At 30.1% G+C, this 16558-nt stretch overlaps 1 protein-coding gene across 2 annotated transcripts in view; it reads right to left on the bottom strand.

Moving 5' to 3' along the window:
- Positions 1 to 16558, bottom strand: part of LOC132918562 (neprilysin-2) — a 22385-nt gene extending 5827 nt beyond the window's left edge. The window contains exons 1-3 of one of the 2 annotated variants that reach the window (XM_060979842.1): positions 16309 to 16558; positions 15811 to 15975; positions 1557 to 1690 (exon numbers count right to left, since the gene is read on the bottom strand). In XM_060979842.1, coding sequence (XP_060835825.1) covers positions 1557 to 1690; positions 15811 to 15839 — 163 coding nt within the window. In that variant the 5' untranslated portion in view covers positions 15840 to 15975; positions 16309 to 16558. The remainder of the gene's footprint in view (positions 1 to 1556; positions 1691 to 15810; positions 15976 to 16308) is intronic. The other variant, XM_060979843.1, reaches the window with a different exon arrangement.

Genomic DNA, 16558 nt, shown 5'->3' with positions numbered 1-16558 from the left:
TAATATTTTCACTTCTGTGCGTATATATAATATTATGGAGAACTAAAGTGTGTAGTGTGGTGATTTTAATTTAATGTTTATAGGAAATGGATAGTTAACATTTTTTTAATATAAATTTGTTTTCATGCAATTTGTTTTGATTGCGCTACTACAGTATTAAAGTTACGATGATATTGTTGTACCAACAGCATATTACTTACTATAGTTGCTTATATACAATTAATAATTTACTACAATATTAAAATACGGCAGATAAAATATTAGATAACAGTTTGAAATTAAATAATACATTAAAAAAAACAACCAGAATTACACGAAAAAATATCTTATGTCAAATAATCGTAATTATTATAAGTTATAACGTAATAAATTATAACTCGCATACAAATTGTGTATAAAATAATCATGTGTTGCATAGAAATGTGATGGCTATTTATCATGAGTCTATGTATTATCATCATTTAATCTTCAAGGTTTTTTTTATAAGCAAAATATGGGTTATGTTTATTTATAAAAAATTAAATTATGAAACGATTAAACGTACATAAATGAGATAATGATCGTAATACATTCTGGAAAAAAAAAAGGTAAACACGAAAATCTTCCGGGATTTCACGGAAATTATCATCAAATAATGTTATTTACGTAATTTTTAAAACGATAATAATATTACAAGAGGTATAATATAATATTATTCACTGCGGAAATCGAAAAATTATAAATTTCCTATCAATCTTATTCGTCTATAACCTCTCCGGTCGTCGTTGCCCGAACACAAGAGTGTTTTTTTTTTAATTTGTATTTTCTCGTATATGATTAATACTTCGTTTTGCACTTCGCCGCAATAACATTTCTGCGTTAGAAAATTATTACAACCATCTGATAAGTAATAAGTACAGCGCGAACACGATTTATAAGCTGACAATAATTATTACCGTTTGGCGCCGGCACCGGTTTCTGCGCGAGTTTAAGTTTTATTTTAGCGGACACGTTTGTTGCTCGGTTACCGTTATATAGAGTATACAACAACGGGTTTCATTTTAAATATCATACACCATGTCGACAATCCAATGTAGAACTAGTTTACCGGGTAGGTTTTTGTTTTTTTAACACGTAATATTTACCGGTCACATTATAATATTATGCGATAATAATATAATGTATTATATTATGTTCCACATAGATGTATTTACGTATCTCTTATCGGCACCGATTCCGTACCGTACATAGTGTATACTGTAATATCGTTGTAACGTAAATATAATAATATGTACATTGCAGGGCGGGTCTGGAGGATTTGAAATGTACATATGCCTATATATATATAAGCACACTGAAATTACATTTAAATGTGTCGTATACTGCAATACTCTGTACCAGCCATATTATAACTGCCACGCCGTTAATCGATATCGCGTATTTTATTCAATTATGTATAACTGTACGATATTTTAATGTTTACGTGTGCCCTATACACAATTTATAATCGTTATACCGATTGCGTTTGTAATACCGTCGCAGTGTTCGGTTATAGTTAAATATGTTTTTCGTCTTACCCATGTTGCAGCTATGGTTGAAGTACAACGTCGACAGAGCCAGGGCCAGAAATGAGGACGCCAATAGCATTCCGCCGGCCACGATGGTCAGATTCCGTTCCAAGTTCGTCCTCCTCTTCCACCATGTCGGGTTTCTGAAACAGAACAAAAAAAACCAATCGTTATCCCGAGTTAATAAAATATATTTTAATTATACGCACATAATATTATGTGTGTGCGTCTTTCAATAAGTCGTAAGTTTATAAGCGATTAAGACGAAGAGTATATAGTTAATATTATTTAACAGGTAAACACTTAACGCGTACGTACACGAATGCAATAATGTAATTATATTATAATAATGTATGGTGGTATAATGTTGTAAACTTTTTTTTATGTGAAATACAGGAAAACGTCAAGACGACGTTATTTCTACGCGATCGACTGCTGCGAAATACGTCAAAATTTACTGTATATATATTATTATAATGTCCCATAGGAAGTATTAATTGCTGGTTATCGTTGTAGCAGATTTCTTACGTGTTATGACGAGGACAAATCGCCAATAAGTTACATTATTTATTAGCATTTAGAATAATATTATTTTATAGCTTGCACAATAAAATTATACTATGACTGTGATGTGTATCATATTTCGTATACCTACAGAATATAAGACACGTTTATTTAGTCTACGCGAATGCCTATCATCAGGATAATATACAGTGAGTGTCCGGAGGGTTTGATAACAATTGATATAATTGAATTTGATATTTAAATACATTAGCCGCCGATTGTGCTTTATTGCAGGACTCGCATCGGAATCAAAGGCATTATTTGAATCCATTAATCGAATGCGTCAACAAGTCGACGGTCCGAGAATAAATACATCAAATATTATATAACTATGAGCGATTTGTTAGTGAAATCAGACTATGCGCTGTTACTCATAAATAATATGCGTTACTGTTTATTTATCTATTAAGTATTTCATTATAATTTATATTCATTAAATTGTATGTCATACGTTGGTATTTTATAATTTGAGCTAAATCGATACAAATATTCAAAATCATACTTTTATAATATATATTTGTTATTTATCCAATTATGTAGTATTTTAATAATTGATTCCATCAACCGGTGCGTAGTCAATCCAGTAGACGGATTTCTTTATAATATGACGTGTTACAGTATGTCTGAGTACAATAGGTGAAGGAGTAAATTTAGTGTTTACCGCGAGTCCAAACAGCGACGATTATTGCGTATATTTAAATCTTACAGGTAGGTATATACCGTGTGGCCGTGTGGGCTGTGGCTTGCACCCATATCATATTAAATGGCTGTACGTAATATTGTGATGTGATGAAGATACTGTATTTTATACTGAATAAATAGAAAGCCTATCCCGTTACGTGTTCTCGTCATATAGGTCCCGAGAGTTTTAAATCAGTTAACATTTTTAGTTAAGATCAAATATGGACATTGGACATCTTACAACTGATTATATTATAATGTGCATTTAAAAAATGTGTGCACTGTCAACAATAGAAAACAGGAATATGCAAATATAAGTATACAAATTTATTATATTTATATAATTGGGTACCATTATATTTTAATGAATATTTTTTAATTTGTTATACTTAGTACATAGTCAGAAGTACATATTATAGTCAAATTTTTAATTCGTATTTTATATATCTATCATTCGTTTGCATTATACATCACACGCGTTCACTTTGATCATTTTAGGAGACTGATAAAGAAATCATAAGGCCATCGATGATCTAATATAATATAAAAATATGATACAAGTGTCTATTATAGTGCTCATATTATACATTAATTCTTTCTTATTGATTAATACTACTAATTAATGGTTATTGAGCAATGCTGATTTTCCAAAAAAAATAACCACCATAATAATATTATAATATTACGATTATTATAATTTATAATAATTGGGCATAATATGTGTACCATATTGTTATTAACACTATTAATGTGCTTAAATATTAGTTGTGTACAGTTTACCAGTGATATGATAACGTGTGCCTATATCGGTGATTATTAATTTTGGGATTCTGTAAAAAACGTTAGTAGGAAACGATCGATGCAATGGATTGTACAGCATTATTACGCGCTAACACTGGTGTTGATGTTATATATGATTTATGTAAATCAATTGCAGCGGATATAGCCGTGTATATAATAGTAATAATATTATATTCATAAAACGTATTGTATTCGGTGAAAATTATGACGAACCTGAATACGTGAAATCGACCATGACCAATCGACCATACCCCCATGTAATTAAACGGCCACTGTGTACGATTACTTTATAATTTTATTTTTTTTTTTTTTGCTGAAAAATCAAAAACTAAAGAGAAAAAAACGAAAAAGTGAAAACAGGAAAAGACTCGTACTCACATAATAGTTATAGTGTTATACTAAACGTGATATTATTATCGTGTATATTGTAAATGCCTCCGCACGCGTACAACGACCATCAAATGTGGTGTCCACCGACCTGAGTAAAGCGTTGCAGTTGTCAAAAACAAAAGCTACCTATAAGTCTTAGGACTTAGGACGATAACTCCTAATTCATTCGAATAACGGTTATTCGATAACCGATAGGATTTTCACGGACATCGAATTGTAAATTGTAATGCATTAAATGTTTCATTTTGGACGCTCAATATAGGCTGTAGTCATGCGAACGCGACGTTATGTATTTTGGTCCTATGTACGATGGTGATGATGATCATATGAATCGTGTACATAATATAATATTTGTCAAATAGTCAATAACCGTTTCCAAACGTATATTAAATGGTTTAATAGATATCCTATAAATTCTTGTCGGTTAGTGTCATATATTTATAATAATATATTTTATTGTAGAGTATTATATTATATAGATACATGTTATTTATCTTATAATACATACATTTTTCCACTCCCTCGTCCGATGAAAGTATAAAGTTTTTTTACGACTCGAGTTTAAAGCTGGACAAAAAAAAAGAGGGACAAAGCATAATATACGATTTGGCACTATAATTCATATTTTATGATATTGGGTAGATGATTTTATTACACATGGTATTAAGCGTGAAGACACACCGTCCGGACCAGTTTGGACTACTTCAAGATCAGTGACCGGGGAACGGGTTTGGTCAGCACGAAAAAGGAAATTAAATTTAAAAAGCCGTTTGACGTATTCGTAAAAAACTCGAAATAGTAACTATCGCATTTGCGTACAATTTACCGAAATTTAAATTAAATCGTAAAAACTATACGTTATCATATAATTTTACGGGTTGGATAAAACTCTATGGTTGTCTCGTTTCATATACGTGTATGAGGTTAAAATCATGTACCAGGTAACAGTAACTGTTTTTCAGTACTCTTATCGCGTCAGGTCGTATGTAAGTATATTCCGACTAATTTGATATTAATATACTACGACCGAGGGAGTCTGCATCCACTTGGGCGCGACACTGACATCTATCGACTATACTGACCATAATACGGTCCATCCTCATTATATTATAGCTATTGGTATAATCTGTTGAAATACATAATAAATAGATAATATGTTTTCGTTTAAATACATTATATTAGATTTAACGTGTGTCTGCAATTATACATTTTGATAACATAATCTCTTGGGACTGATTCAACGTTCGTGAGATAGTATTATTGTCACGGTTGGAAAACGCTTCCTGAAGAAAATTGTTGAGTGAAAAATAAAAAGATTAAATGAAAACAGATTAGGTAGGTAGTAATAATATACATGTAACATAGTATATTACTGAAAATACTGCGTGAAAAAATCTACTTGATTATTGATTAAATATTAATAAAAAAAAAAATGATTACAGTTTACGTTTTTAATATAAACGTGAAATTTAATATGTAAAATGATTGCATTTCCGTAAGATATTTTATAGATATTCGATTGGAAATTCAAACAAGTCATCGCGTCAAACGAGTATTATATTATACAGGTAAGAACGTATTTTTATAGGTATAGGTACTGCAAGTTTAGCAATAAACAACAATAAATAACAATAATATAAAATAAAAATAGCTGTTTGTTTTAATTTAATATGCGTTTAATCGTATTTTGTTCATTGTGTGTAAAGTGTAATAATAATAGTTTAATACTTGTTCCTTTCAGTAAGTTTAGTTTAAAGTCAAAATGTTAATTTCAAGACCGTGAATGTTCATTAATTACTGCATTTATGAGGATTTTACGCATAAAATGTAATTATTATCGAAACGTTAATGTTTTTTTATTTTAAAGGAACATAAAATGTATACGACGTATTATCTGAATTTGTATTTTTTCAAATGTTAATATAATATATTTCCGATTATTCTTATCGCCAATACAGAGTACGCGGTCCTTTTAGAAATATTTAATGATACCTCAATTAGGTATAAACTATTAATGCGGTATAACTTAATTATAGCTATGATGTTACGCGCAACAGTATCGCGTGCTAGTTTTGATCAATTTCGTCGTCCTTCACTATATATTTTCACCATTTCGAGTGTTGGCGAATCACATTATTGTTATATTATTATGATTGTTGTTTATTTTAATATATTTTTTCATAGATTTTTTCACCAAATCAATTTATCAAATAGTGAAAAAATAAAAATGCCGTCTCATTTTTTTTTATTTCAACGTTAGGTACTCTTTAGCATTTAATTGTTTTTCATTTTTTCGGGGATGACATAGGTTGGCATTGTATTGTAAGTGTCGTTATATTTCAGACATTAAAAATCTTATACTTCAACAGTTCAACTTGTCGCAGGTTGCAAGTTCAATACATTAATTAACTCATTACACTGAACACTGTGGGTAAAGCCTAACTAAAAGTTTTTTTTTAATATTGAGTTTAATTACAGTATAGAATGGACAAATTATTATGTTTTGACGACGGATTAATGTTTTCCACATTAAGTCAAGTATGTTGGTAAAATATTTTTATAGTAAACATTAGTCTTAATGTGATATTTTAATGCCTAATAATAATAATAATAATGTACGTTTATGCATCGAACGTATATAGAGCGTATGTACACGTATTGATTTAGTTTTGATTGCTTCGCGTTATTTTTTTTTTTTTTAGATAGGTCGGTATGTCGTTAATTCGAATATTTGTCAAAACGATATTTTCAAGACACCGGTTAAGGTCACTTAATTAAATATTTTCAAATATGTTTCTTATTCTTCGCAGACTTCTCCGAGACGACCTTTGGCCTCAGAATAGAGACGTTCCGGCCAATAATTGCTTTCTATCCTTCGAATCGTGTGGCGCGAAAACCGCCATCGCGGCCTTAACTAGTGACCCGAACTAGTGTTTTAAATTTTTAATTAAACAAAACTACAGTCCAAAACGATATTATTATTAAAACCTAATGAAAATCCCACACGTTGTCGGTCGATATAGTGTAAAATTGTACAGAACACAATAATATTATTACACATTATAATTTACATTTCAATATAAGTATTACAGTGGGCATCATGTGTCACGATCCTTGATTATCATGTTATGTGACAGTAATTGAGAACTGCGTTTAAAATATAGTGGCTTAGGTTATGCCGTCTGTTCGTGTCGAAGATAATGTTAATGTTACGATTCGTTGGCCCATAAATATTATATCAAGTTATAGCTATAATAATATTGTCTATCCAGAGCCATTATAGACCAAGTACATTATGCTATACGATACATTCTACATAATAATAATAATATAATACGTAAATTATGTGAGTATATCGTTAGATAGTCGGTAGTAATGTTAAACTATCTATAAACATTAAATAGTTTATTCTGAGGATAAAACGAGCTGTATAAATTATATTCGTTACACAATATAACTGTTTTTTTCTCTAGTTTTTATTGATATTGTTGTAACACTATATTGACTTTGTTCTTTCGTTTGGAAAACTTATCGATTTAATTTTCATTAATCGACATTAAAATTAGTAATTAACATATTAAGATAAAATGTTATATACCATATAATGCTATAGTGATCGATTAAAATGTGTGTACTGTTATTAAAAACATAAAAACATTGAAACATTATGACGATGTTCAATTTATCACGGAGTTACAGATGATCACGTATTAAAAATGTGTTTAACAATTAAAACATTAAAAAAATATAAATTTGTGTACGTGCTCCTTTAAAAGATCACGCCAGTATAATCTCAAAAATAATATTATACATCATAAATCATTATGATTATTAATTATAATTATTTAATAATTATAATAATTGATACTATATACGAACGAACGTATGATACGCATCATCCCGTATTCGTAAAGTAAAATTGAAATGGAACTGTTTTACTGTTATAATTGTAAATGTTATAATTATAAGGAATATATATATATTTATTATTTATAATATGCAAAAGTAAAATTAATATTTTAGTTTTGTATCTGCTTTTGTTTTTGAATTGAAATATTTATTAACATCGAACGCACTCATAATTGAAACGCACGACTATGCACATTTTTCATTCTGAGGACGTTTGACATTGACCGAATTGATAGATTTAAAAACCAAACCAAGAAAAATCGCTCTCTGAATTTTAATTAGTTATAAAATCATCAAACATTTATGATCATATTATTTTATATTAATTTGACGATAAACAATGAAATATACCTAGACAAAATCAAAGTGTATTGTTTTCACAAAAAAACCTCAGTTAGTCCATAGCATGAAAATCTATTGTACTAAATGACATTCTCTTGTATATTAGTTTAATTGTTTTAATTCTTAAGAAAAATTGTTAATATAATTTTATTGAGTAACCAAATTGATTAGGTACAGCAACTATAATAACAACCCTTAGGTAAAATAATTGATATTTTTTCTGCCTAAATACTATTGTTTAAAAAAATAATTTTGATTTAAAATTATTGTTTTTATATTACTTCTACTATTATTATTATTGTTATCATCATCATAATTAAACGCCGAGAGGCTTGCCTTTAAAAACCATTTGTCATTGATTAAATATTTAATCAATGCGTTTGTTGTATTTGTGTATAACAATATATTATACTGATATAATGTACGAATAAAAAAATAATACAATGTTATTACGTGTCCTTATAAAACTTTGATAGGCACTTCATATTTAACGAAAAATCTAATGTGGGTACCCAACCTAACCTATTTTTACTTTTGTCATACCATCGTTTGTTGTAAAAACTGCAGTTTATCGTGTATTAATGGAAAGACGATTATTGATACAAAAAATGCGATTACGATTCAAAAAATAAAAACCTTGTGCCTCGCTCGAATTCCAACGTCTAGATTTATATGTTAGGTCATTTGTTAATAGTTAGGTACTTATTTATTACATATATTTATTTGCCCGTGGGTTAAAAGCGATATGATGTAATAATAATAACAATAATAAAAAACACGCGATAGGCATTTTATTTGTTAAAAAAAAATATTTGCTCCACATTTTTTAGTTCGCATTAAACGTTCAGACCAAAACCATATAACTACTTCGGTTATTAAAATAGCGAAAATTAAACGGAAATATAATTTGAAATCGATAACAATATATTATATACGGTGCCGTCGTAAGGCTTTGACTTAATTTGATTATTCGATAGGAACACGAACGCTTGTTTGAATGATATTTTTTAAGTTTTTATACATTATTGTGTACCTAATACTTAATATTATGTGTATTAACTTTACAATAAACCGAATGAGCATAAAATATTCGTTTTGAATAGTATTTAGTTCACGCATTGTTTGTAATAATGTTATCTTATTTAGAATTATTATTCCTTTTGTTTTGTTCTTTTTTTCCAGTTCGTAATTTTATAATTGTAGTGTAATTATTGTACATCGCAGGTTTTGACGTATTAAAACAATACAAAACATATACATAATGTGCGGAATTGTTTGGTGAAGAACAAACGATAGGTACACGCTGTGTCTACGCTCATATACGGCAATAATTGTTTCGATTTAAATATTCATAAAAGACCTTGGTCCGTTCCATCATGCTCCTGAAACAACAAACCTCACGGCCATAAGGTAATAATATAATATTGTTAAGTCCTCTGCGGACCCGAACCTTTTGGACATGGTCCAAATGTCTCTCATCTCATCGCAATCTCACCAAGAAAACCGGATTTATCGTACTCGTTTTAATTCGACCCTATGTACATTAGTATATTGCAGAGTTCAAACGATACATAAATACAATAAATGATAATCGGTCAACGACACACGAACATAACATTAATTTACGTACAGCATTTATCGTTGGCTACAGATTCGTATCCACACGTACATTACAATCCGGACAGCTTTAGGGTATTAAAATTAAATTCGATGTATCGAAACAGTGGTTTTGCAAATAATCACGATTTCGTTCTTATACTAATATAATAATATAAGCACCGCGCTGTATTTATCGTCTCGATCGGAGCGTATTATTTTGTATTGATGCGTTGTGGTTATACCTTTATGTCATACCGTTTGGAATAATGTCAATATAATAAATGTTTAATATAATATATTATCTCCTACGATAATATAAAATAATTAATTAATGTTCTTAATTTAGTTATTATTTAGTTAAGTTATTATCGGCTTTTATTAATAACTTATGAATAATTACGATCATAATGTTAGTTTAAAGTTATCATACATTATAAATAAGAGGATACAAAGTATATATATAAAAAAAAAAAATAAATATTTTCTAACTTAAACAATAAAACACAATAATACAGTTTTTATCGTTGATGTCTTTTTGTCGAAATAGATGTCAACTATACAATTTAATTTCAATGATAAGAGCATAAACTATAGGACAAATATTATTTGTTGAACAATTTCTTTCCAATTCCCAGCTAGGGAAATTAATAAAAGAGATTTGAATCCACATTAACTTAGTATAATGAAAAAAAAATACGAAAGTACGTCTAAGTTGGCATCTACTTTTTATTCTCAACTGCAGTTATAACAAATAACGAGACTAGACAGCCTACAGTACATGATTTTCATTGTATTAATTTTGTATTAATATATTTGGTGTATGATCGAAATAAACAGTTTTAATCACTTTCTCTTCCACGCATTCAAGTCAAAAATATGAAGAACCTATACGGACGTCTGATGTATATGTTTTGTTATAATTTTTTATATAAATATATAGTAATATTGACAATATAGCCAATAACCAGAGGCTTTCTCTAAACTCTCGCTATCTACAGCAAATTCTTTTAATAATATTATATATGAGCATAATATTGTTTAAAATTAAATTTATTAGAAAAACCTATCTAATCACGTGTTTTATTGTTAAACGACGATTATGAACGTCTATTTACGATCGATCTCTATAATAAACATATCACATTATGCCATAGTTATGTAAGCAATGTGGGTTTCTACGACAACAATACATACACGTGAAATAACGACGCGAATTTCAGTGATATAATACCGCCGGTGACTTTGCATTAATTTATCAGCTGAATTTTTTGCTCATCGTCTGAAACGATCACTATATAACAATATGACATCATTGAAAGTGCACAACTATAATGTATACATATTATCGTTGCAGTATTTCTCGTGTCGTAATCACAATATTGAAAACCAAACGGTTTTAAAATCATTTGTTTCGAAATTTGGCAAATTTGTTGAAGTCTGCCGAATAATGTAGTAACATATAGCGTCACTTGCGTTTAGTCAAATCGAAAAAGTAAACACCAAAATAAGGATTACTATATAATTTCCAGCTAATATTTTCTGGCTACCAATGAAAAAAAAATCACCACTGGACGACGATGTAGCTATTTATATTTTAGATTATAGACATTGATAGTATTGAATTCGCGATATAGTTAATATATTCTCTTTATGTCGGACACCTTAGAATAATGGGATGATGGATATCGTCGTGGGGCAAAAGTTTGGTAATGTGAAATATTTATGCTTTACACTGCCGAGTGAACACGGTGTTCAGTATTATAGAGAGATACATTTTACTGACTGTATCCACGTGATGTTATCTTTGATAATGTTGTTAGTCGTTATTTATTTGGATTTCGACGCGCGCGATTACCTACAACTAATATACAGCGTCCGTAGGTAACACATAGTACCTGTACTGTTTCGGTAATGTAGGTTAGCAGGTTTCGATGCGAATGTTGTATTATACTTACACTTACGTTTCTGTATTCGGATTTCAATTTCCATTGGTGTAAAACTTTTAGAAAGCATATTATTAGTATTGCATATCGCGAGAAAATATGCATTAAAAAAAAGCAAAACAAAATCCATCAAATCGCGGCGTTTTTCATGTTCCATATAATATTGTGTGTTAAGTAGGTACCTAATATAATATAATATATCATATTATATTATATTCTTTCGAAATGCATAGGTATTATGTTTATACACGCAGTACACTATACCGCAATATCGTGACAGATGAAAAATATCGAAAGTTTTGTCAGTAGGTGCCTATTGATATGACTATACGTATAATTATACTATAATAGATCATAGACGGATCTACATAATAATGAATCCATATTGATGCAGCTAGTGGCGTAGGATTCGTCACGTTTTTCGTTTGCTCGCGGCTACATCTATATGTACTCCGCGGTAGGTATAGCCTTCCAAATGCGTACACTGTGAACTGCGCCAGATTCAATGGCCAAACTTTTTCTGTGTTTTCACCAATGCAATCGCAAAAATAAATTTAAATATATTTACCTACACTGCGAGTATATAACACATACGTATGACTATACTATTATTGTTGTTGTTGTTGTTGTCGTTGTTAAGCGGCACTTAAGACACACTATTTATATAATATATTAATTTTAACGCCTCGCCGATGTGTTGAAAACCACAGCGCGAGAAAGTCTCTAGTGCGACGTCTTGACGGCGATCAAATCCGCCGCCGACACCTCTATTTATTCACAGATGATATTATTATGTACACCGCACTATAGTAATAGGTACGTTATATTAATATTGTACACCGTTCACATGTAGGAACTTTTGAAAGCGAAGGTTTACGCACACGTACCTATTGTATTAGGTATATTATATTTCATTAGTTTTTTTTTTTTTTGTTGCCATACTAAATTGTAGGGTTTCTGACTGTGAATGCATATTTTATCGACGGAAAGAGGCCAGCTTAGATATGAATATATAATTGAAACTGTTCTACCGAAATTGTCAAATCTATACGAATTTAATATTAATCAATGAATTATACGAAGAGAAAAAGTTTAATTATTGAAGAAGTCTGATTCATTCTATATTAGCTCCAGCACTCATAATATTTAAACGTTGCAATATAGTTAATAGTTCAGTAAAGAAAAATCATCGTGATCTTTCTTGGGTTGACGAGTTATTTTTTGTGCGTGAATTGCTCGAAAATGTGTCTGTGCACCATGTTATATTAAATCGTTATGTATTACAACTTACGGGAACATAAATGCCTAAATAGTATTGTTGTATTCATGCAAAACTACGGTCGATTGTGAAAATCGAAAAAACAATAACAATTTCTAAATTCGATAAACGATGATTTTTAGCTAACCAAAATTTTTTTACCTACCTATATAACATTATAAATACGCACACTAGCCGCAGACGGATGTTTAAATCGTTCAGAACAACGGCCAGAGAAAGATTTATATTTACTGTTTATATTATTTATTATTTTAATCCACAGTACCGATATTAGATTTAGGGATAATATTTTATCCAACGATTCCAACAGCAGTGTCTAGTCTTCGATAATATAATTGTGTATGACGATAAAGTGGCAGGTGAATAATCGATGAAATAAGCGACTGGAACTCACCGTAATAATTATATAACTATTTTAATGTGTACAATATGCGTACGGTGCACCTCGTACGCGAATGGCAATAGTACCTAAGTTGTGTGTAATTAGGCTGGCAAAACTCCTTGTTAACAATATTAATCAACCACGGAAGCATTATATTAAACTTATGACGGCAACGCGTTTTGGACTTAAAGTAATATATTTTTTTATATCATAATATTTTTTTACATGCGCAGTTTGTTTTATCAATCGGTGACTGAGAAAATTGTGAAGTGTGAGGCTACAGCTTCGTTTGATGACATGAGTTTAGACTTGTGTGCGGCGTGATATAAAATATATAATAAAGTGTGACACCGAGGTCTGTACAATTAATATTTTAATAATATCGTGTGATCGTCGATAACGCGTCTATATAAAAGAAATATAACAATTATTATAATTTCGTGGCTAGGTTTGTCGTTCCGGATAAAATAGTAAAACTACTTCGGTGATATATAATTACATCTAATAGGTAATATTCAAACGCATTTCTATTATGCACACATAGTATTTACATACTTAATTAAGCCAATTGTAAAAATAGAACATATTTATAATAACAAGAGTAAAAGAAAATCATAAGTTTTTTAGACCAGCCGACCGACACAATTATTCAATGACCAATCAAAATAATAACTAGGAATAAAAATATGACCAAAACCGTATTCCAACATCTAGGTGTTTAACTTAAGAAATATTTTAATTTGAATAGTAGGTACCTCTTATGGGGGAGACTGACTCGTTGGGACTTACGCGTATAGTGCTTACTAAAAAAATGAACCATGTATTAAAAATCATATCAGAAAATTAAATGATAAAATAATATTGTATTGTAGGTAGAAAATTTAATAAATTTAAAATAAAACAAATAAGTTACAGACTTTCAATTAAATATATCATCACCAAGTGACATGTTTGTTATTATTGTGTAGCATTGTACAAAATGAAATTGTTTTAAAATGGTACAATTTATGTTGCTATATTTTAAACAATAATCAAATAAAAAGTTACACACTGTAAAAAAATCAAATAATTCGTCCGTGAAAAAGTGCGTAAAGTTGAAATTTGTTTTACACTACTGAAAAAATTTAGAAAAAGCAGCTTTTAATAGAACGCCCACTAGGTTCAGTTTTTGATGTTTTTTTTATTTTTATTTTAAATTGTCAAGACTAATTGTTTTTACAGTCTAATAATAAGAAAAATTAATTTTTTTTAAATTACCTACATCAACTCGACGATAAACATAATTTTGTAAGAGCGTTTTTTTTTGGACCGTACCACCGTAACCTGATCCGACCTCTAAGAGCGATGTTGTTGTGATGAAGTGATTTTTTTATACTTTATTATATTATTCGTGTCGCATTTAACGGAGCGACTCACGAAGCTTTAGTCATCGGCCACCCCCGAAGGTATAATAGTATACTCCGACACGCTTTGACACATAGGGCATATCTATATACATAATATATTATGTTTATCTAAATATAAAGGAACATTGATGTATTATATAGTTGTATATATTTTCTGTATCCTGAATTTAAAAACGTATGTGATTATAATATTATACACAATACAAATAAACCTAATGCGGGAATTAATAATTCAGTTTTTGATATATAAAGTCAAACTAGCTTTATTAATTAGATATCTCACAGAACCGAAAAAATCTTCGAAACTCGAAGTATAATTATTAAAAAAAAGTTATGAAACGATCGAATGTACACGATATTGATTTTTACACAACGGATTGCCATATACCAGTTTAATATTTTTAATCATTAGAATTAGATTAAACATGACAAATTGCTTTACATCATTACAAAATATTAACATAATTCTTTATTCTTTACATCCTCAATACATTATTACAACATAGTATTACAAAATAAATGTAGGGTAGTATGAAATATATTGTTGGTCATGAATTCATGACACAGCCACAAGATGAAAATCTCAAATCCAATAATCTAATTTTTAAGCTAAGAAGTTTTCAATCAGGTAAATTACAACTATAGTCGATTATATTAATCACCACAACATTTGAGCAAAAATCGCCAAACGTACGCTCTAAAAAGTAATTAAATAGAGAAATAGGAAATATGTTCTTAATGTATAATAAATAAATAAGTAAACTGTAAATATATGAAAATAGTCAATTCCAATTTTTAATAACTTAAGACTACCCAGCGGTAAAGCTTTAAAGCAAAAAAAAAAAAAACTATGCTAATGCGAATGCGAATGCGGCAGAGTTTGAGCTCTAGTTATAATGATATATATATATATATACTACCCACTTACACAATAACTATTAATTATGAAAAAAAATTATATATTTACTTGATCACTATGGTCGGTTGATTGGTCATTTCGAACGATGGCGGTGTCGTGCAATGCGATGTTATCCCTGTCGTCGTGTCGCTGTACGCTGTCGGTCACCGTATATATTATTATTACAATAATAATATAATGACTGCAGCACGCGGCTGACGGATTCCACGCTACCTAACGATAATAATATTATAACGTTTAACAATTTAATATAAAATGTATAACAACAACAATAACAATAACAATAGCAACAACAATAATAATTGTACGACGACACGCGGTCTTTGCCCGTCCGTCTGTAAACAGAGCGGGTCGCCCGTAAGTTTAAAAAAAAAAAAATTATTTGAAAATTTTCGGAAAAATCGCACGGCGGATCTCGCCCGACGTACGCAATACCATTGGGCGTAGACAGTGATACGTCATATTAATATTATTATATTATACTCAATAAACATGACTATAAACAGATTTTTTTTTTAGTTTTTCGACAAAAATATTGTTACACACCTCGGAAAATAATCGAAAAAGGTGCGTCTACGAAAAATATGTTTTCACAATATTGCAGTGGCTTCGCGTACCGGCGGCGGTGGCGCCTCGTTGGCGGAGCGCGCGGTGTTATTGTCGCGTAGTTGGTGCAGCGTGATGTTATATACTGCGTCCGACGGCCGGCGTGACGAGAGTGACGGCCCGAGAGACTGCGACGACGGACGGACGCGGCGCGGTCGTGTCGCGACGGTGCAACGGCAGCGGGAGAGTG

The sequence above is a fragment of the Rhopalosiphum padi genome, chromosome 1 (genome assembly GCF_020882245.1).
Source record: "Rhopalosiphum padi isolate XX-2018 chromosome 1, ASM2088224v1, whole genome shotgun sequence".
NCBI classification, from domain to species: domain Eukaryota; kingdom Metazoa; phylum Arthropoda; class Insecta; order Hemiptera; family Aphididae; genus Rhopalosiphum; species Rhopalosiphum padi.
This window is presented reverse-complemented; position numbering and strand designations above follow the sequence as displayed.